At 32.7% G+C, this 22,893-nt stretch overlaps 2 protein-coding genes across 2 annotated transcripts in view; one reads left to right on the top strand and one right to left on the bottom strand.

Annotated features, from left to right (window-relative positions):
- The first annotated feature begins 1,898 nt into the window (after positions 1 to 1,898).
- Positions 1,899 to 18,511, top strand: LOC129226411 (triosephosphate isomerase B-like). The gene is made up of 8 exons (XM_054861010.1): positions 1,899 to 2,044; positions 2,211 to 2,328; positions 6,614 to 6,737; positions 11,313 to 11,397; positions 13,074 to 13,206; positions 15,634 to 15,719; positions 16,287 to 16,374; positions 18,221 to 18,511. Exons 2-8 carry the CDS (start codon positions 2,217 to 2,219, stop codon positions 18,337 to 18,339), a joined length of 747 nt encoding a protein of 248 aa, XP_054716985.1. The 5' UTR covers positions 1,899 to 2,044; positions 2,211 to 2,216; the 3' UTR covers positions 18,340 to 18,511.
- A 1,260-nt stretch (positions 18,512 to 19,771) lies between these two features.
- LOC129226410 (neprilysin-2-like) overlaps positions 19,772 to 22,893 on the bottom strand; it is a 90,475-nt gene continuing 87,353 nt past the window's right edge. The window contains exons 19-21 of the mRNA XM_054861009.1: positions 22,063 to 22,158; positions 20,957 to 21,033; positions 19,772 to 20,058 (exon numbers count right to left, since the gene is read on the bottom strand). Of these exons, the coding sequence (XP_054716984.1) occupies positions 19,959 to 20,058; positions 20,957 to 21,033; positions 22,063 to 22,158 (273 nt within the window). The 3' untranslated portion in view covers positions 19,772 to 19,958. The remainder of the gene's footprint in view (positions 20,059 to 20,956; positions 21,034 to 22,062; positions 22,159 to 22,893) is intronic.

Here is a 22,893-nt window from a genome sequence, read left to right as displayed (position 1 = left end):
AGGCAAAACTTGATGAAGGAAACATGAAAAGTTATTACATCATCCCATTTAATTGAAAATTTTCCATCAAACCCCACTTCATACCGGATAACCCCCATATCGATATCAGATTAACTACTGAATATCCTGCAAAAATCTGTCAGATATCCCGTGTACGGTGTGGGCTGGCTGGATCAGATACCGGATTGTTAAAAAAAATAACCGGAAACCGAAGTTCCCAAATAATTGGTGCAACATTGTTAACATATTCGCAAAGTAATGACATGAACAGCAAGTACACCAAATTGAATAACAATGTTTATTTTAAATATAAAAACTATAGCAAATGTTCCAATCATGCTTTACTCAGGTAAAGAACTATTCGTTAAAAAATAGCATAAACTATAATAAAAGAACAGAATAAAAAAAATACTATAAAATCATAATAAAAATTGGTAGAGGGAATACATTTCTAGGTTTTTCAAAGTAATGATGCTTGGGTTCAAATCTTCATTTCTTCTTGGCTAAATGCAATGAATTCTCTTCAAATGGGAAAAACTTGGTTTTTTTTTCCTTGAATTAAAACATAGCCATCACCAACTGAACTATTACAATTGTAAATGCCTCAGTGACTTGTGGTTTTCTTCAATTACTTTGGCACCGGAACTCAAAGGATGAAAAGATTAACCAGCAAGTTAACCAATATGACAGATAATTTAACTTATTTAACCTGTCAATATCGACAAACCAGCTAGCGTTTAATGGTAAGATTTCACTAAAAAGTCTTTCTTATATCCTTCTTCATTCATTTGCACAGATGAATGGCTGAAAGGGATCCTTGTAACTGAGAAGCAAAAATTATGTACAGCTCTCTTACAAAATGATTCAGAAACTCACTTTTAAATCATGGTAAAGCAATAACATAGATTAATTTTAATTTTTTTTAACACTAAAAGCAAGATAAAATGATAATTATTTGCAAGCAGGATTAATACTGATTTATTAGCACTGCAAAATGAAAAGTTGTTTTTGAATCTTATGAAATTAAGAATTTCTCACTATTCTAGAACACCTCAAAAACTATTTTACAAACATTTAATATAAAAATTATGTATCAAGCATCAGCCTACTTTTTATATGATACTGTTTTATGTAAACAGTTTTACATTTCGCACATACGCACTATGAGAAATAATACGGCAAATAATCAAATTAAGATTGTTATTTTTTCCAGTAATTTGACAAAGATTCAGTAAAATGTAAACAATCATTTGGCGTCGATATGTACCGGTACTGTCGCCAATGTACCTTTAACCAAAACTACGAATTAATGTAAGAATTAGCCAAATTTACAGGCGAAATTTCAGCACGAACAACAATAAAACTAAAGGTATCACAGCATTTAAGATTTCTTTTTCACGCACTATATCAAACAAATAAATAAACATCGAAAAGGATATCTTTACCGTATGCAAGGAGTATGCATGCTTTCGGCAATCGCTGATTAATCAATTCCTTGAAAATACTCCCTCATTAACCAAATTCTATAAATCTTCATGCAATACAACGGACTTTTAACATCCCATAGACATTTTTTCTCGCTAATAAAGTCCATTATTTAATAAATTTCTTAGTCTTCTACTTCGAATTCAAGCAGGCAGCCATGTTGGATTTGCCCGTTCACTCAGATGCTTTCCTATTGGTCGAAAGACCAACTCTACCCAACTTTATTGCTCGGAAGCTATAAAATTGGACTAAAGGCAGACAATAGAAATGATGACGTCGCTCTTGGCCGAAGCACCTGAGGTATATTGGACTAGTCCGGTATTGGAGTGAATCGGGTGAAAAGTTGCATCGTGTGATAAGCGCTTAAGTAATGGAAAGTTTCCTTTTTATTATTCGAAATCAAGTTGGCAACAATTTATATTTGTCTTCTGCACTTGTCATTGCCGTCATTGCGTGACCTTTGCACGTTGTGTTTCGTTTCGTGCATTCGTTTTAAATCCGTAAAATAGTCAGGGTGACTTAAATTTTTGGTTTTCTACTGCAAGTTCAGCTGTTATCTGTAATCTTCTTTTTAATTGTTACTTTTGTTTTCTGAAAATAGTTCTTTACTAATGCTTCTTCTTGATTTTATTTTGTTTACTTGCATATTTACTGAAACTACTTGTATATTTTTTGTTGTGTGTTTTAATATGCCTTAATGCAGAGTCTTCTATTTTTGAATTTAGTCAATCATGCCTGAAAGGAAATTTTTCGTTGGTGGAAATTGGAAGATGAATGGTAGCAAATCATCTATAGATGGCATAGCAAAATTTCTGTCTGATGGGAATTTAGATCCTAACACAGGTATATTATGAAATGCCTCTTAACCAACTTTTTAACATTAGACTTTCACCAAATAAATCTGCTTATTCAATGGAGTTGACAACGTTTTTACTTAGTTTAAAACAAATTGTACTTATGACTTATATTTTAGGAATAATGTAAAATAATTAAAATTCTCATTCACAAAAGGGCTGCTATGCTGGTCTGAAGTAGCAGTTTTATTAATATTCAGGTATTTGAATAATCGTGAAGATTTGATGGGAAATTTTTCAAGTTTAATATATTTTTCTGTTGTACAGTCCCTGCAGCAAAAAAAGTTTAGTAAAATGTATTTTGCTTAAGAGACATAGAACAGAATCGTATGCAATTTAGAGCTTCTAAGCCAATACTCTATTATTCTAGTATGTTGTATTCTCATGACCAAAAAAAGTCTTCAACTAAAACTCTACAAAATTTGAAAATAAGCATTATTTAGTAAGCTTACACATTGACCCAATATTCGATTTGCCAAGTATGGATAGATAACTATCTTTCCCTTTCCCTCCTATTTTTTCAAAAAAAAAAAAAAGAAATCAACAGACATGGTGAAATGTAGCGCATTTGTGCGAATTATGGTAATGATAGTAAATGCAAAGCAAAATTATCAATGCCAAAATTGTTGATTCTTGATGAAAATATAAAAAAAGATTAAATTTTTCTCCCCTCAATTTGCCTATCATGCTGAAAATAGATGCTGAGAAAGTGCAGAGAAACAACTGTCGAACTTCAGTGATCCCAAATTCATCTCGGTGGCGCCGACTCCTTTGGGCCTGATTGGGCCAGAGCCCCCTCAAAAATATTTTTGAAGGTGCAGAGCCCTCCCCCCCCCCCAATAAATCAAGAAAACTCTTAGCTATATTATGCTTTGTAAACTCACAAATTTATCTTTTATTTTCCTTGTTTGGAGATAGTTTACCTTATAAAATGCATTCAGTAATGAGTAAAGACGAGCAATACAGTAGTAAGCAGATTAACAGAAAACGAATGGTTTAATAATGATAGTGTTACAGGGTTGCAAGCATGCTTAGAAGTTGTCCGTGTGCGCGAACTTACGGGTCAAGTTTGTCGACTGTGGGCAACGTTGTGTTGTACTCATCTAAGTGTTGCTGGTCTGAAAAAAATATATGAAAGTTTGATATGTGTATTAAATGAAGGCATGATAGTTTTGAATACTTTTGGGAATTATGTTCAAAAGAAAAACCTTCACAAAATGATGATCCTTCGCTCCTCGGAATCAACATGTATAAAAGAAGTAAGAAAACAACAAAGCCAGCTCACCGCGCACGTTCAAAATTCCAAAGGACAACAGGCACTTTACATTGAGGTTTGTAAGATAGTGCAATCTTGCATTATTGATCAGTTTAACATCAACTGGACTCGCGCAGGTCATTGCAGTTGAACAAGAGGGCTTGCTTTTATTAAACAGAGGTGAAAAAAAAATTGAAAAATCAACTGAGTTTTTCAAAACTGACCTAGACTGCGTTTACACTTGAATATGATAGCCGATATCACCAATGAAAAAACACTGGTCTTAAAAAACGTGCGTAAATTAAATTACCTTCTTAGGAAAATACTGTGCGTGTTTGTATTTATTGAGCAATCACAATTGCTTATTGTTCTCACTTGACCGTCCTTGATGTTATGCCGATTTTTCAGCTTGGACCAGGGGCCTCTGCAACCCCACCATCCTCTGCACGCGCGGCTACTCTGGTCCTAACCACTGTCCCCGGATTCCACTTCTCTCCTGGTCGGTGGTATTCATATCCTAACACACACACGCCTACGTGCATAGGTCTACTCACACACACACAAGCCTACACATACAGAACTATACACACGTAACTGCCCAAGAGGAAAGGCAGGCTTGGTGGAACTGGAGCCGTTTCTAGAAACAATAAATCCAATGAGTAGGGTCCTTTCGCAGCTTGTGATTGCGAAAAGCATAATTTGAATTCAAAGTTTTAGAATTCAAATTAATTCTTTAAAAAAAATCTTTTTTCAAAGCCAAAAAATGTGTCAGGCTTGCCGAGTTTTTAGGGTTCTGACTTTAATTATATAACTTTAAAATGCTTTTAAAAAAACTTTAAAACTCTATTTTTCCTCTCAAATTTAGAAAATTTCCCGCGGTAAGACCCCATAGTATGCCCCCCCCTCCCTCCAATTTTTTTTTTTTAAGTCGGCGTCTCTAGGAGTGCCCTTCCATGAAAGTTAAGTGCCCTACCTTATATCAATGCCTAGCTACGGCACTGCATGGCTCTCCATAAAATAGAACAAAAGAATGTTCTTACTAAAACAAGTGACATGATCTAGTTCAGTGGTTCCCAACCTTTTCCCCCTTGCGAACCCCTTCCAAACTCCGAAGGAAGTTAGCGAACCCATTGGGTACTAGGTAATATGATCCAAGCAAAAAAAAACATGTACACACAAACACATTTTTTTTAATGCTGTTCCGTACTTTATAACAAGAACGAAAATATAATTGCAAAATAAATAGAATTAGTACAAATATTGCTGTGCACTAAAAATGATCGCAAAAACATGAACACAAAACAAATCCACCAAAAAATAAACAGTGATTTTTCAGTGTTGGGCTTCAATCTACTTTGAAAAAAAAATTTAATGGAATACTTGTGGAACAGAGAGCTCGAAAGTTTTGCTGAAATTTTTCTGACACAAGGGTATAGTTATCTCTATCACTAGATCAAAAGTCAATTAAAGAATGATGTTTGAAATATCTTTCAGGGAACTGTCTCAGATTAAGTAAATTAACTTTTTTCTTCCAGTAAAATGAAAAATCTCTAGGTTTATGTCTTCTTGAAAAGGACTACAAGCCTAGCTGTTTGATAAGGATATACTGTGCACATTAATCATTTGATTGCTGAAGTATTTTCTTGTAATTACGCTATAAGTGCAGAATAAAATGCGTATATTGAAAAATAAAAGAAGCGTCTATTTTTCAATATGCGCATTTGCTCTAACTTTTACACAAAAGGTGATCCTTAACAAAACAAATATTTTAAGCCCACTTAATACAAGTGAAATTTTCTGCACAAATCTCATAAATTCCTTGTTTAAATTTAGTGCAAATTAAGTTGCATGATTAAATTCCATTGACTTTATTTTTACTGCGAACCTCACACTACCAAACTTTCACCCAGAAATTTTTTCTAAAGTAATTAATTTTCCATACTTCCTGTGGTATTTTTTGGTTGCTAGCCATTCTTTCTCTTTTTTGACAATAAAGCTGGAAAAAAATTGTAGTCAATGGAGTGTGAAAATTATAGCAACAAATAGCTCGATCTCACTTATGCATTTTTGACTCAACGCACAGGAAGAGCGATAGCTCTTCGTCGGACTCAAATGGTTAAAGAAACTAAACTTCAAAACATTTTAGACGCTTGCATATGCTCCATGTTATGTTTTCATCAAGTTTAATAAACTCTTCCGAGCAAAAGCTTCAAAGGAAACGAAGGCGTTCAAATTCTTTCATCTGAGGATATAGTATTTACAAGTAGAGCTTTTTCAGCATGGCGTCTGGGCTATCATTCTCAATGAAAGCACTAAAACTGACCCATTGCAATGGCAGGCTAAATGCTTTAAATGCAAAATATGTCCGCAAGTATGCAAATATTTTCATGCTACGAGTATTGAATGTGTGAAACTAAAATGAATAAAAAAGGAGCAAAATTTGCTTGAAACCGCTAGAACATGAGATTTCATCAGAAACAGGCATGTTAAAACTCCACCGTTACGATATTTTTCTCGCGAACCACCGGTTGGGAACCTCTGATCTAGTTGAACCAGAAAATTTGTATGCCTGCCAATTTTTAGATTGTTTTTCTTCGAAAACGTCATGTCACATACTGTTTGTTTAAATTATACACACTAGAGAATATGGCTTTTTAAGGTACAAAAATCTGACCTTTATTGAGGGGGGGACCTCCCCGGGATTACATAAACCATCAATCCCCGGTAATGTCTGCCCCCCCCCCCTCACAATATTTTTTGCAAGTTAGCGTCCCTGATTCATCTACTGGTTAAATCCTGGAATTTCAAAATGTTCCGTATTGTCAGACAATTGTATAGGACACATTCAAACTTTTAACATAAAATTTGGATTTTAAATATAAAAGTATAATGCTTTTCAAATTTTTAAGCTGCATTATTGTCACCAGTTTGCCATATATTAAATATCAAAATTTAATATGTCTTTGGATACAGGATACTTCTAATTTTTCATTGCAATATATCGTTCTTTTTCTTCTAGAAATCGTTGTTGGCTGCCCAAGTATTTATATGGATTATGCTATTTCAAAATTACCAAAAAATGTTAAAGTTTCTGCTCAAAATTGTTACAAGGTTCCTAGTGGTGCTTTTACTGCTGAAATCAGGTATATATGTTTGATTGTGCTAATTTTCTAAAATATTTTTATTATATGCAGTCGAACCTCGTTGATATAGTAACGGGAAACATAGCTTTGCGTGAAATATTTCCTTGGTCCCATAAGTTGGCAATCACTTAATGATTTATCAGATAAGATGAAATCGGGTTAACAAATCCTTTTAAAGATCCTGAAAATTTTGTGTTCACAAGATTTGACTGATTATCTTTTGCCATAAGTAAATTTGGTAGCATGTTTTTGTAAGTTTGTCATTGTTTTGACATAAATGGTTATAGCCAGTATATATTGATAAAATTATTCTTTTTGTAGGCTTTAATTTATAGCTTTTTGCATTATCTGCTGAATCTTCACTATTTAACTATATTTTCACCTTAATCTTCATACATGTCCTCTAAGATATGGCAATCTTTGTTATCTGCATTTCATAGTATTCATTCAATATCTGCAGTGGCGTAGCTAGACCCGACTTTCGGGGGGGGGGGGTTACTTCTTTTATATATACATATATATGTATATATATATATATATGTATGTATAATCGCTTGGAATTTTTTCCTTTTCTTCCTTTTTTTTTCTTTCTCTTCTCTCTTCTTTTTCTCTTTTTTTTGAGACTAACTTTTCGGGGGGGGGGGGGGTTGTCCCCAAACCCCCCCCCCTTAGCTACGCCCCTGAATATCTGATTACATAGGTATATTTTTATGGAAAAGATATGCTATATCACATATTTACTCTAGTCAGAGTTTATAACTGAAAATAACTTTCTATACATTTTAGAAATAGTTAAAGGCCTACTTAGAGTATTTTGTCCAACTGTAGAGTCGGCAACATGAAATTTTTTTTTGCCATAACTATTTAATTTACTGTTTCATAAGCTCATTGTTTTATTTTGAATTTGTGTGCTGGTAGGACTAACTCAAAATGAAATTTTGTGCTAATCGAGGAGTCAATTAAAAAGTTGTTGCAAAAAAAGTAATGTTGCAGACTCGACATTTGGGTAAAATATTGTGAAATGGCCCTAAAAATAATTTGGACTTTTCTGATGTTTTCCTAACTTTTTTCCTTCATCTTTTTAACTCCTTGCCTGTATGTGTATTAGGGTAGTCCAAAATTTCGAAGATGAAAATTTTTTGAGTCCTACCCTCCTATTTTGTTCCAATGTATTGAAAAATAAATCAGACAAAATTTGAAAACATTTTGATAATATTAAGAGGTAGCTCAACCCAGATAAAGTTTTCATCATTGCTGAATAGAACGTGTACGACACATGACCATTGACCTCACTAAGGTAAAATACAATTGCTATTTTTATTAACAAGAAAACAATTGCTTTATAAAATTGTTATTTTATATAGAGATTTAACAATAGCCATTATGAAAATACTTTTGTAAATACAAGTAAATACATAAAATCTATTCCTTTAACAGTCGTGATCAAATAAATTTTCAACTTGTTGTTGCTTATGTATGTATTCTTAATTGTTTTGGTTTTGATTTCACCACTGTTGGAATGGCAGTTTGCACTTATTTTTGAAATGCAAATGTCTCTTTACTTTAAAATAACTGAGCGTGGCAAATACATCAATTAGATCAAAATCAGAGGTTTATCTTCTTAGTTCAACCATAAGTGAGCTGACAGGTAGTAAACTACCTTCAATTCCTATGGCATTGTGTATGTTTCTTCATAACCATATTGAATTAAAGAAAAGAGCATCTTCAAGAAATACAATAGAAGAAATTAAATTTTGGCAGAAAGCCAGAATACCCGTACAACGACCCCAAAACTGTCAGCCCAAGTTAGAAAAACTTTATTAACAATGGGAGTTATTGAAAAAAAAACAGAAGTACAGTGACACAAAAATAAAATAAAGAAGGTGAGCTTTACAGGACTGGGGCGTAACTGCCAAAGTTTCTGCAATGTGCTTTGACACAACGAGTGTCAATACTGGGGAAAGCAAGGGTACCAGTGTTTTACTAGAGCAAAAACTAAAGAAAAGGTTATTTTTTCCATGTTGACATCACATTATGAAATTAATTATTGGTGAAATTGAAAATTTATATTATAGGGTCTGGTGGGGTAAAGTGGTCATAAAATCGTAGGTTTTCAACTTAGGTGGATAATAAATACAATAAATTCTTTAAACACTTCAACTTTTTCTATTGTTATTTTACATTGCAATAGTAAAGAACATGATAGATTGAATTTTTGGAAGAAAAATATTGATTTTAGTAGTTTTATAGAACTTTCTTTTCCCTATGCTTTTGTGACCACTTTACCCCATGGGGTGGGGGAAAGTGGTCATAGCATGGGGTAAAGTGGTCATAGTTAAAAATATATGCAAAACTATAATAAATAACCCTAATACTTGTATATTTTGGTTGTTTTTGTAGTTACAAGTGTATTCACGAATAAATGCATGCATACACGAAGATATACGTGTCGTGTTCTACACGAGTAAACACGTTCTTATATGAGTAGATACATTTATACATCAGATACATGCATGCACGTGCCCACTCAAGTATATACGTGTATATACGAGTATATAAGTATGTATACGTAATTATCTACAGAAGTGTATACGTGTCTACACGAGTACATACGTGTCACATGTATATACGTGTCACGTGTTTATACTTGTAATGTGTATATACGAGTATATAGGCGTATAAACGAACATCTTATGTGCATATGCACTTGTATCACGAGACAATACGTGCATGCCTGAGTATATACGTGTATAGTAGACGTATATACGGGTGTATACACGAGTTAATTCGTGGGTACATGTGTACGTCTTTGTGGTATCTACTCACGTATATATAATATGGAAGGACGAGTATATACGCATGTATACGTGTAAACACGATTATATACCTGTATAGATGTATATACGTACATTTACGTGTATACAACAGTATGTATACACGAGAATATATGCTTATATACATGTTGGCCTACAGCGTGAATCTAAGCTCTTGGGAAAAAATCAAAGGAGTGTGAGAGGGGAGGATAAGAAGCAAAGAATCATAAGGAAGTTATAATCATTGACACGCTACATGCACACAAAGTCAGAAACTGATGGATGCAAAACAGAGCACAAATTTGTTGCACAAAGATAATTTTACCTAACATTTTAGTTTTTAAGAACTATTTAGAGCAGTTGTTAAAAGTTACGGCCTGTAGTAGCTCTAATACACGCATCGGAAACAAAGGCGCAGCGGCTGATGAAAGTTTTTCAAAAGTCTCGTTATTGCAACAGAGAGTGATCTGTGAATGCGACGCATGTATTACAGCTGCAGGCAGCAAATTTTATCAATCATTTTAAAACTTTATTAAGACCTAAACTGTTTAAAATTGTGTTTGAGATATAAATTTGTGATCTTTTTTGCATCCATCAGTTTCTGGCATTGCGTGCATGTAGCGCGTCAGCATTGTTTGCTACCATATGTTCCTTATGATTTTTGCTTTTTACCCTCCCCTTTTAATAATTTGCTCAAGAGTTTAAACTCGCCCTATATACCTGCATTTCTTATGCTTGTATGTATTGCTTACTCGAGTACGTACGCGTATATACGTGTCTACCTGAGTATATAAGTGTATGTATATATGAGTATAAGCGAGCATATACGTTTATAGTAGAATGCATAGCTGTATGGATAAAAATTACTTGCAGATACCCATATACATATTTATTGGTGCATTTATGTGAATAAGTCTACGTACATGCCTACACGAGTATATATGCGTATATATACCCATACACTCGTTTACAGTAAAAACAGTACATATTAAGTAAAATTAATATTTAATGTGTATCTGCCTTATACGTAAAGATTAAGTAACATTAGAAGAACAATATTCGTTAAGCCTAATATTATGACCACTTTACCCCATCTTACATAAATTGTTCTAAAAAATTATCTAAAATAGATTCAGCTAACTGCTAATGAGTAAGAGTTCTTGAGACATGTAGGAAGCTTCCTGTGCAGTCAATTTGTTCATAATTCTAACAAACAAAATTTCCCAAGGAAGTTAAAAGACGTGTTTAGATTTTAAAGTTTTTCATATTCACGCAAAATATTTTTTTTTACTAAATAAAATTTTGCTAGTTGTAAAATTTTGTATTCAAAATGTAGTTTCTAACTGTCTTACTCTAAAATAAATTTTTCACATTCATTCGAACATTTATTTCCAAACCATAGCCATTTATTTGACGTATGACCACTTTACCCCGTTGACCACTTTCCCCCACCAGACCCTACCTTGTATGCAATAAAACATTTTATTTGTAGATTTAACAGAATAAAATCTTGTATTTTATTAATTTAAATTTTCTGTACGAGAAGTATAAATGAAGAAATTTTGTTTTCTCTTTCTACAATCTTTCCAAAAGAAACTTTCAAAGCCAATGAAAAAATCATTACATTGCTCAATGTTTGAAAATGACGTAAAGTTATTTTCAATGTTATCTGTTTTATTTTAAAATTTCCTTTATATTTGTTTAGGCATTTCAACTTATAGTTTCTTTCAAATAATTTATATTTGATAAAATGTTATTCTAGCCCTGCCATGATTAAAGACATTGGTTCAGACTGGGTAATCCTTGGTCACTCTGAGAGGCGTAATGTCTTTGGTGAAACAGATGATGTAAGTAAACATATTTCAATCTTCAATGTGTTTTTATTTTTTCATTTGTACATTTGTGCAAATGTATTAATAGCTAAAACGGTCAATGTAGCATGAATCCAAAATAACACTGGATACATTTTGAAAGTCATTTTGAAAATGTTTACAGATAGTTAGAGCAATTAATTCAATATATAAATTAAACAACATTTTATGTAGGTGACTTCTGTTTTACGCATAGCAATGTGTCTGCCAAGTTCCAAAATTAGGAAATAAACAGGCGACGCTTCTGCCAGTGTATCTTACACAAACCATTTCAAAATACTTTTGGCCCCCTCATTTCTAAAAAACTATTAGATCTACATGATTGAACTTTTGTGTGTCTAATAGAGCTCTGTAGAACACCTATAATACTAAATTTCACAAATATATGTCTCTTATAGTTATGGAATGAAGGTCTGAAAAGTCCAATTTTTTTTCACTGACATGCACACTCACTCATTAAAATGTTAAAGAACTTCCAAGTGACTTACATACTTGAAATTTGGCACCAACATATATTTTCTTACATATATAAAGGAGAATATGTAAAAAGTCAAACTCCATTAATTTAACAAACACTAAAATAATTTTTTATGAACATTATAATTTGTAGTGTGATTTTAAAATGTTTTGCAAGCCAAAACAAGGTTGTAGAAGTTTGAAGTTCAATGCTTGATTTCTGAACAGAACGTTGTTTAAACTTAGTAAAATTGAAAGTTCCATTAAAATGAAAAAACCTCATTCAAATAATTGAATTTGCAAATCTAGAGCTTGAATACATAATCTTGGAGTAATTTGATATTAGAGTTAAAACATTCCATCCTTCCTTTGAGATAAAGTTTAGGCTTCAAACAGTTTGGGATATAATGTAGTTTCAAAAGAATTTAAAAAAAAAAAAAAAACATAAATGCAAAGAAAAATTGTCATTCACTAAGCTTAAAAGCAGATTATAAGTTACTAAATTTGTTTATTTTGCCCCTTTCGGCTATCATTAACCAGAGACTGCTGGACTATAGTTTATTTGAATTGTGAGTAAAGCCCCTAAAATAGAAAAAATTCCATCAATAAATACAGTTGGCTATCTGTTTAACACAACATTCTATTTAACAACTTTCGCTATTTAAAGACGGTCTTTAACAGTCCCGTATGTTTCACTACTTTTAGAAGCATTATAGCAAATGATGCGTTCTACTTAAGGACTTTTTTTGTGGGTCCTTGAAAGTCGTTAAACTCTGTCAACTGTATCAAGTCATTCAAAAACTTTAATAGTAAAATTACAGAATTAGGAGAAAAAATGGCAACAATACAAGAAAAGTTTTTTCATCAATTTGACATATTCTACAATCTACATAATTGACAATGGCTTTAGAAAGTATACACATGAGAAAGGCTTAGCAATTTTTCCAGATTTACTCCAAATTTGTGAATGCCAAAAACAGAACTAATGTATTTCGGCCTTGATGAGAGTGGGAAAAGCAAATGATTACTGTTCAAAATTAGCAATTGCACCAAGCTCTCAGTTTATGATCCTCAAAATCCATATAAAAAAAGCAGAGTATAAGATGTAATTTGTGAAAACCTGTCATGTTGCACGTTTATTTATCTGCTAATTATCTATTTGTTAGTAAGTTGCAACTGTTGCATTTTTCTTTCAGTTGATAGCAGAAAAAGTTGCCCATGCTTTATCGGAAGGATTAAATGTAATTGCTTGTGTTGGAGAACTGTTGGAGGAACGTGAATCTGGAAAAACTCAGGAGGTTGTATTTCGGCAAACTAAAAAGATTGCAGGTGATTTTTCGCTTAAAATTGTATTTTATATAACTTTTTTTTTTTTGAGAAATACCATTATTTTACACTATTTTTCTTTTATAAATGATGAGGAAATAATGAAAAAGAAGTTACATAGAGATATGTACTGGCGGTTACTGACTACCAAACAACATGACCTTAAGGGTCATGGATCTGGATAAAATTCTGTATTTAGGTCAATATGCATTAGAAATGAATCCAGGTAAAGCGGTTTGACTGCATAAACCCTAATTCGGACGCAATGGGGGTCCAACGTTGCTAGTTTAGCTCCGGAAAAGCAATGGCTTATGTATATATTTTTTTTACCCTTTTCTTGCTATTTCATTGCAGTATTAGCCAACTGTCACAACACTGCAGTATCAGTCGCAATATAGAATAAATTCCCCTGTCCCTTTACTTACATTGGACAGAAAGGAACACGAAAGGTGTTAGGAAAGCAAATATTGTGCCAAAGCTTCGAATTCCAAAGAAAACTGTATTGCAGTTCTGAAAAAAAAAACAAGAAAATTTGGGCCCTCCTTGCAGCGGAACTGGAGCCTATGCACTCAAACTATTTTACCTGGCTTCATTTCTAGTACTAATTGATCTAAATCCTTAAGTTTATCCAGATTCGTAATCCTCAAGTTTTTGCCGTCTTAACCAGATTGATTTCCAGGACTCCAGGATTGCAATGGAGTTTTCATTAGAATTTGAAATTCTGGTACAGTATTTGCCCTCCCTACATATTTGGCATATATTGCCAGTACAACCTAGGGGGAGGGCGGTTCTATGTTGTGATTGCATTCGGTTGGCTCATACTTCAATGCAATTGCAAGAAAAATGTGAAGATTTAATTTCAAATGAAAAATCATTGCTTTTCTGGACTCGACTATCAATTTTGGACCCCTGTTGCAGCTGAACTAAGGCCTATGCAGTCAAACCACTTTATCTGGGTTCATATCTAGTGCGAAATGACCTAAATCCAGAATTTCGTCCAGATCTTAGACCCTCAAGGTCGTGTCGTTTGGTGGTGAGTATTATGTGCTGAAGAAGAAATTGCTATAATTTTACTTATGAATATTAACTAAGATTTTTGCCTAATGTAATATAGCTGATTTCATATGAATTTGGTACCCTAAGTTCAAATGTGACATCAATTTTTGCACAGGGGCTCAAATTTCTAAGATATAACATTGAAACATATGTGACATGGGTTTAAGTTACATCCATAGATCAAATAAAAAACAAAACATGGAATTTTCGTTCCTGTTGTATTATACAAACAAATCAGAGCTCGATTACCAGAGAGAATAATTAGGCTGTTGGCCATGGGGGGGGGGGGGGGTCCCTGGTTTTTAAGGTCCCCAAGAAGACTAAAATTGTAGTAGTCTATTATTTAAGAAAATAAAAAAAATTTTAGATACTCTTTTTTATTTTCCTTTTTAAGATGTACAAGTGTGAGATGTTCTGCCTCCCAAGAACAAGTATTTTGAATGAGTGATTCAACACCTAAACACCCCTGAAACCACCACCACCTCCTGTTCTCCATTAATGCTTACGTTCATGAGGTTCGACCTCAGAAAACCTTCAAAAAATGTTTGTTTAGGGTCACCCACTAAAGTAATCGGGCCTTGAAAATATTATGTACTAAGATCCAACTCGTCACACATCATGGGTGGGCGCATACGGGCCGCCCGGCCATATGCCAAAATCAATGCCAAAGCCGAATATTCACGATGGAAAGGTCATGCTGTGTATTTGGTGGGACCAGTTGTGCGTAGTATGCTATGAGCTGCTACTAACAGGTGAAACCATCACAGGACAGCTTTACCAAACTCAATTGATGCGTTTGAGCATACCACTGCGGGATAAACAAGCAAAGGTAATTTTGAAACATAACACTTGGCCAATTGTTGCACAGTCTGTCAAGACATGGCTAGATTTGCTGAAATGGGAAATCCTACCCCACCTGCCATAAAGACCAGTCATTGCCCCTTTAGACTAATATTATTGACGCATGCTCTTGAAGATCAGCATTTCCGCTCTTTTGAAGAAGTCCAAATTTGGATTGATTCATGGTTTACATCAAAAGGTGCATCGTGTTTTCAAGATGGCATCCGAGAATTGCCAGAAATGTGAGAAAATGTAGTGGCCAACTATGAACAATGCTTTGAAAAATGAATATAAAACCTTTTTTCACAATAAAGCATCAAACTGCAAAAAAAATCCTTTAAAACTTATTTGTGCACCATCAGATAATTTTATATTTTGATTCAGAGCCCCAAACATATCTAAAATCCGTTCTTAAACTCTGGGAACCAAAGGAAAAACTTTTTTTTTCGTTCCCCTGTGTTATGTTTGTCCTTATAATTGCATTTGTAATCATCTGTATGTATCAAAAATTTGATCGTTTTCTATTACTTTCAGATAAAGTTTCTGATTGGTCCAAAGTAGTTATTGCGTATGAACCAGTATGGGCAATAGGAACAGGAAAAACAGCTAGTCCTGAACAAGTGAGTAATGTTTTTTTTTTTAATTTGAAGTAAGCGATAAATTATAAATTTAAAAAAAATGTTTATGATTGATTCTTACTAACAAATCTTTTTCTCTCTTGTATTATTTAAAATTGATATGGAACATTTATTAAGTTTATCTACAATGAACATTATTTGAAATGTGAGACAATGTGGGGTAAGCATATCAATTGTTGCTGCAAAATATGATTAAGTTTTGTGAACATATTTTTTTTTTGGGGGGGGGATATCTTTTTAATCTTTTATTTTATTTATTTGCTTGTTATATCTTCCAAATTCAATGCAAAACTTCAATTGCTAAACTTTAATAATTTACAAAATTTCTATGTTGTAAAATGTTCATATTATTTTGTCTAACCCCTATATATATATATTTGTATATTGTACGTCTGTTGAAAGTTTTCTGTGTACATTTCTTGCAATAGATGGAGCAGTTTGTCTCCTATTTTTCAAAATCAAGTGAAGTAGTTTTAAGAATTGCTACCATTCATAAATTGGGCTTTACGCATTATCATATTTGTTAAGAAATTGTTTTTCCATTTCCAGGCACAGGAAGTACATGAACAGCTTCGTAAATTTTTGAAAGAAAATGTATCTGATGAAGTTGCTAATAGTACTAGAATCATCTATGGAGGTAATTTAGGTTTTATTTGAAATGAAAAAATAACTTTAATTTCTCTCTCTCAGTTGTCAACTGTTATTGTGTAGAAATCTTAAAATCAAACTGTAAATATGAGGAATTAATGCATGACTTTTTTTTTTATTAAAAAGTGTTTTTAAAAAACGCTCATTTTCTGCTTCTTCCGGTTCCATTCGCTTCTTCCGGTTTCAAAAATCATAATTTTTGAGTTAATACTGCAGAGGTAACTGCAATCATAATTGCAAATATCCATGTAGTACTAATTTAATAATCAAGACTTTTTAGTTTGCCGCAAATGAGTGAAAAGAATATCCATAGGGTTACTTATATCAAAATTTCCGGAATTATGTAAGTTATGTCATTAACTAACCAATCCAGTGAAGAAAAAATTACTGCTGTTTAAAACAGTTGAGAAATTTAAAAATTCTCAAAATAAAAATTAAAAAAACTTTTTTACAGTAGTTACGAATATAAATAGTCGATTTTCTATAGGCTCCAGAATTTATACATTAAACTTGACTGATGGTTCAAGTTCAAGGATACTTGCACAGTATCCTGACATTTAAAAAGAATTCACTTCTGTTGCCTTACAAAATTAGGCCGTGGGGAGCCTTGTGGATTGGATGCTGGACAACCAAATCGAAGAATTCCCGATTCAGAGTCCAAAGCAGCCAAACAGTCACAGAATACTTGTTTGAAATTTGTAGGTTCAAAAGTCCAAGATTCATTGCTAGTTTTCAATGGCTTATCCAAAAGGGGGGAGCTAGGAATGTATGTCCCCCTCCACAGATCAAACGCAAAAATTTAACTGTTTTGATGATAGAAAATGACAAAATCATCCATATCCCCCTTCAACCACCCAAAGTTCAACCATATACCTTATACTCCCCCCCCCCTCCACAAAAAAAAACTTGCTACGCCTCTTCTGGAAAATGCTTTGAGTGCAGGGTGCTGGTGACTCTCCTTTCCTTTCAGTAGTATGCAAAAATTGTGGAGGTCTCTGACCTACTTGCCATGACATTTAAACCTGATAAAACAAATTGGTTGGTCGCTGGGTGCCAAGTGTTATGCAAAATTAATCTTCAAAAAATGAGCGAGTAAGTTGAAGGCAGTATTAAACATCTTTTTCACCTTAACAATTGGCAGTTCTCTCTTTATGAACATTTTTCATGGCTGTCAATATCCCAGACTTCTTGAGCCACGAGGCAATGAACCAAAATAAATAAGTTTCCTTATGTCTAAGCAGCGTTCCTTGTATATATAAAATAAATGACCCAAAATATTTCTTTCCTTTACATAAAATAGTTTAACAAGTTTGAGTGTTAAAAATTAGGATATTGTTCATATTTTGAATTTTAAAAAATATTTAAAATACATGTTTACTTGTATACAGTAAAAGTAAGACTTTTGGTTGTCATTTTCTTTTCTTTAACTATCAAAATCTAATCTGAACAAGTAAAAGAATTAAAGATTAGCCAAAAAAATAAGACAAAACTTTGAGAGAAAATTATTGTGAGAAGAGATACAAAATTTGTCCAGTAAGTTCCTGAAGTTTAAAATATAAAAATCGTTAACTTGTTGAAATATAAATCAGAGAGAGAGGCAACAAAAATAAAAGTTAAGAGAAAGTTATTTACAACTGATCCTTACTTATGTTAAAAGTATGTGAGACAAAATGGCCAACCTTTGTCTATTTCAACATAGATCTTCTTCTTTTAAAAATAAGTTCTTTGATTTTTTTTTTTTTTTTTTAATATAAGGAAAATTTATGTAATAGAATACATTTTTTTAGAGAATTGTTTTTAGAGTACACATGCTTAACTAAAACATTTGTCAACAGGCTCTGTAACTGCTGCTAACTGCAAGGAATTAGCGAAAAAGGCTGATGTAGATGGTTTTCTTGTTGGAGGTGCATCTTTGAAGCCTGAATTTGTTAACATTATTAATGCTAAGCAATAAAATGTGTCTTCCAAGCTTTTCTTCCAATAATGTCATCCTCATTTGAACTCAAAATTTTTTTCTTGTAAATTCTAGTTTGAAAACTTGCTATGAAACTGTACATAACATTGTGTTCCAGTTGTTAAGTTTTATTCCAAATCATTAAATTAATTTATTGTAAATCTTCACAAAATTTCTTTTCTGTTCATTTCACAGTATTTATTGAAATTTTTGTCATAGTATGAAATGCATAAAGATATGTTAAGGTTAAAGACATTTCTTCCTGTTTTCAAAGCATTAAACTTATATTCTTAAGCTTTGCTTGAAAGTAAATTTTGGTTAGTATTGAGATAGAAAAGTTACTCCTTCTTGCTTCTGTGGAAACTGCCAATTCAAGTTCAGCTTATTAATAACCTATTAATGCTAAAAACAAAGATTTTCTTGCAATTCCAATACATTTGGACAGTTGATCTGCAGCTTAAAATTTTGGAAAAAAACGCATATTCAAGGCGTGTTAAGTAAGGTCTATTTTGTTTTAGACACCAGTAGTTCCCGCTCATACTGCAACGAATATGTGCGCCATGTACTGGCATGCCTTGGAAACAACTGTGCCCATTTTCAGCTCTAGCTAACCTGTACGGTTCTGTTCTATGCTTTCATAATGTTTAAGACTACCAACTCGCCGGCGGAATGCGAGGTTCGTTCTGTGATACACTTTTGTCAGCAAGGAACCTGTGTACTGCAGAAATTCATAAACAGATTTGCAAATATTTCGCTACCTCTGGAGCCATCAAATCGTCCATAATCAAAGAAGGGAGACCGGACTGCTCCTCATCATGGACGTGGTCACGGCCATCTTTAAATTCTCTTACCCATTTAAGCACTTTGCTTTCACTCATAACAGTATCACCGTACACTTCACAAATCAGTCGATGAATTTCTGCTGCAGACAGGTTCCTTGCTGAAAAGAAACGTATGGCTGAGTGAACCTCACATGCGGTGGGCGAGTTGATAGTCTTAAACGTAATGAATTCATAGAACAGAACCATACAGGTTAGGTACAGATCTGAAAATGAGCACAGTTGTTCCCGAGGCATGCCGGTATATGCACATATTTGTTGTGCTATGTGCTAAGACTACTGGTGTCTAAAACAAAACAGGTCTTACTTAAAAAACACGACTTGTATATGATGTGTAGTTTATGATATGTAGTTTTATTTGTTTGAATAGTCATTTTCAACTAGTGTTTCCACAGAATTTTTTTACAAAATCTAGTACATTTTATGTGTGTATATCCCTGTTGCTGCATTTCCCTTCAAATAAACTAATTTTTGATACGGAATTTGTTTATCAGAAAATACTATTCCCCCTGTATTGAGGAAGAAGAGTATTAATGGCAGAATGAGTGATGTCTGTTGCCTTGTGTATCTACGGAATAGATGTGGGGGGAAAATGGAAGACTTCATTAGGGTTTTATTCTTTTTATTATAAAAAAACACATAAAAATAACAACTGTACAAAATAATTTGAAAATAATTTTAAAGTCCTTCCGTTTCAGTGTTCCTCCTCCCATTCACCTTTAATAAATAAAATCAGGGAAATTGTATATCGCTTCCGAAGGCTCCAAATTGCACTGAATTTCACCACACTTGGCACTTGTTCTGTTTGTTCATGGGGGAATTTGGTGGGCAGTTGAATTCTTTGGCAAACTCTGCAAGATTGGACATGGGCCCTATTACTCTGTAAATAAAGAAAATATGATGCATATTATTTTGAACTATATATTTTGTTATAATATTTGAAGATGTTTGATTCTCAAATAATTGAAAGTCAAGAAGCATTATTTGAATTTTACAATTGATTGACCAAGAGATTGTTAGCTAAGTTTTACACTTTATACTGAGTTGTGCTATTATAAAATACTTGGCCAATACATGACACCTCAGCCAACAGACCCTTATAGATGTAGTTTTCTTCTTTCTTCTCTGCCTAGGTTCGCCATTTTCCATTCTACAAAGAATTTTAGTTCTGTTTTAAATTTTCTCCTGTGAAGATGTTTTATGATGACAAAGTTGGTGTTGCCAGTTGAAAGGTTTGATACTTTGATATTATAACCAAATACCTTTAGAAAAACTTTTTTCCGTCATTTCAATCTAAATTGAATAACTTAAAAACCTTTTGTCCAAATATATTTCAACACTTTGTCATGTCATGTATCGGTTTAGGTTTTTTCTTCATTTCTAATAATCATCTTGTTTTTAATTTTTTCACCGAGAAAAAAAAGCTGCAAATGGCTCGGTAGCCATTTTAAAGAAAAAATGTTGAAACAATACTCATATTTTATTTGGATAATAACTAATTGACGTATTATATTTGTGTGATTAATGTGATTCAAAGTATTTTTATTTAATCCATTTGAAGGGTGGTGATGAAATTTTACTTTTAAGTAGAATAAAAATGTTAAAAGTAATCTCAAAGATGCGTTAAGAGTTTTAAAAAAAGATATATTTGTGAGACTTTTTTTTTTTTTTTTTTGTAGATGTGTTTTTGTTATGCACAATGCCTAGCAAACACTTCCTTATGCTATCTTAAGGCAATTTTGTTTCTGTAGGGCAAAACAAAGTATTTTATTACTTACCTAAATTGTGGGGGACTGTGAGAACCAGAAATGATCCTTAATTTTAAAACTTCTGGTCTATATTTACCACACCAAACCTGCAAATAATCGACATTATTGAAAGCAATTATGGAGAAATTGAGAGCAATTATGGGTAAAAACGTTTTCAAACAATATTAAAGGAAAACAATTACTAAGTAAAATAAAAATCGGGCAAAAAATAGAAAGATATGGTAATGAGCTTGATAACTCAGGATTCAGAATTTAATTAATCAGGAATGTAATGATTAATTAAGTGACAATGCTTTTGAATACTATAGTTAAAATATACATTGAACCCTATCAAGTACAGCCATTCATGACAACTTGGTTCACAAATCCTCTATTTTAAACTGACCCTCTCGTATTTTAATAGTTTTTCATTTTCTTGGTAAGAAACGGAAAAAACGTAGGTCACACTATAACTATTATGTAGTTATCCAAAATTAAGAAATATTTTTTTAATTCATTCAAAACGAATTATTACCCTAGTCCAAAATTATCCTGCAATTTAAGGTAACCTTGAGCCACATTAGAAATAGTATGCGAACTAAATTGTTTTAATAAAAGTAGTGCAATTTTAAACTTAAAAAAATCTTAAAGGTTTAAAAAAATTCCTTCTTTGTACTTATCAGCATCACAAGATTTGTATCATTTGTAATATTTCTTAGAATATTACGATATAGTAAGAGCAATTTCAATCACTTCAAAACCAGAATCCAAACAGTAACTTCTACTTCAGAATTATTGAATAATGCAATCACCTGTGTACAATATTGTCAACTAAAACTCGTTTCGTGACCTTACAAAGAGAAGACAACGGATCTTCAAGATTTTGTTTCTTTAGTCAAATGTACTAAATAAAGAAAGATTGAAGTGACGTAAAGTTATCTTAAATGACTAATGATGTAATTCTGAAACTATCATAACTGTTAGTTAGAAAGTCAATAAGAAATGTCATAAGCATAAGTAGCAGGGTTATAGTATAAAGGTGATGTTCCAGGGGTTAATAAGCAGATGAACGATTATCTTAATTGGATTCTTTTGATGACTTCATCTAAGGTCTGTAAAACTAGTTATGCACTTACATTTGCTGCACTAATCCAAAACAGCTGGCTTGGTGAAAACTTCAGTCCAGGTAGTTGTTGTTCCGGACCATGGTCCTTAACCCAAGATTGATAAGCCTATAAAAAACATTGAAAATACATTTTTGAGTACATATTTTGAAAAGAAAAAAAAAAAAAACAGCAACTCCTCATCACAAAAAAAATAAAGGCGAAGAGCAAACTACTGTGCTTTAAATTAATTGCAAAACCACTGAAATTGAAATGTATTTTATTTCTCATGAGAAGTCTTTCTCTTGTTTTAATCAATACATACAAAACGGAAATGTCTTCCATTCATTTGAATCTAATGAAATTTTAAGTTTAAACCAGGGGTGTTTTGATCCGAAAATTTTTAGCTCACAATATATTCTAGAACTGAAAAAATATTTTTAAAAAAGGAATCTTTTTTCTTTCAATGATTTTGGTTATTTTTGTACGCATATTTGAAGAATTTTTCTGTGTGTGTGTGTGTTTTTTTTTTTTTTTTTTTTTTTTTGGGGGGGGGGGGGTCGAGCTTCAGATAATTTCACTCTCTTGAGAAAATATTACTTCAGTCCACTATCATCTCCGGTTGAAACTTGCTGGATACTTATTTCACTTATGAACAATAGAAAGTAAACAATAATAATAATGCAATGTTAAAATGTAAATTTGCAGGAAAAAGCAGCCATGGGTTTTAGAGGCTACAAGGAACTCTTTTTTAATGCAAAAGAAGCGAGCTTAATATTGGTTGTAAAGATATCAAAGAGAAGCTTTCATTCATAAGCTTGCTTTTGAAGTGAAAAGTAACCCTCAACATTCCTTATAAGCCCC

The sequence above is a fragment of the Uloborus diversus genome, chromosome 7 (genome assembly GCF_026930045.1).
Source record: "Uloborus diversus isolate 005 chromosome 7, Udiv.v.3.1, whole genome shotgun sequence".
Classification (NCBI taxonomy): domain Eukaryota; kingdom Metazoa; phylum Arthropoda; class Arachnida; order Araneae; family Uloboridae; genus Uloborus; species Uloborus diversus.
The sequence above is the reverse complement of the archived record's forward strand: the minus strand, read 5'-3'. Positions and strand labels throughout refer to the sequence as shown.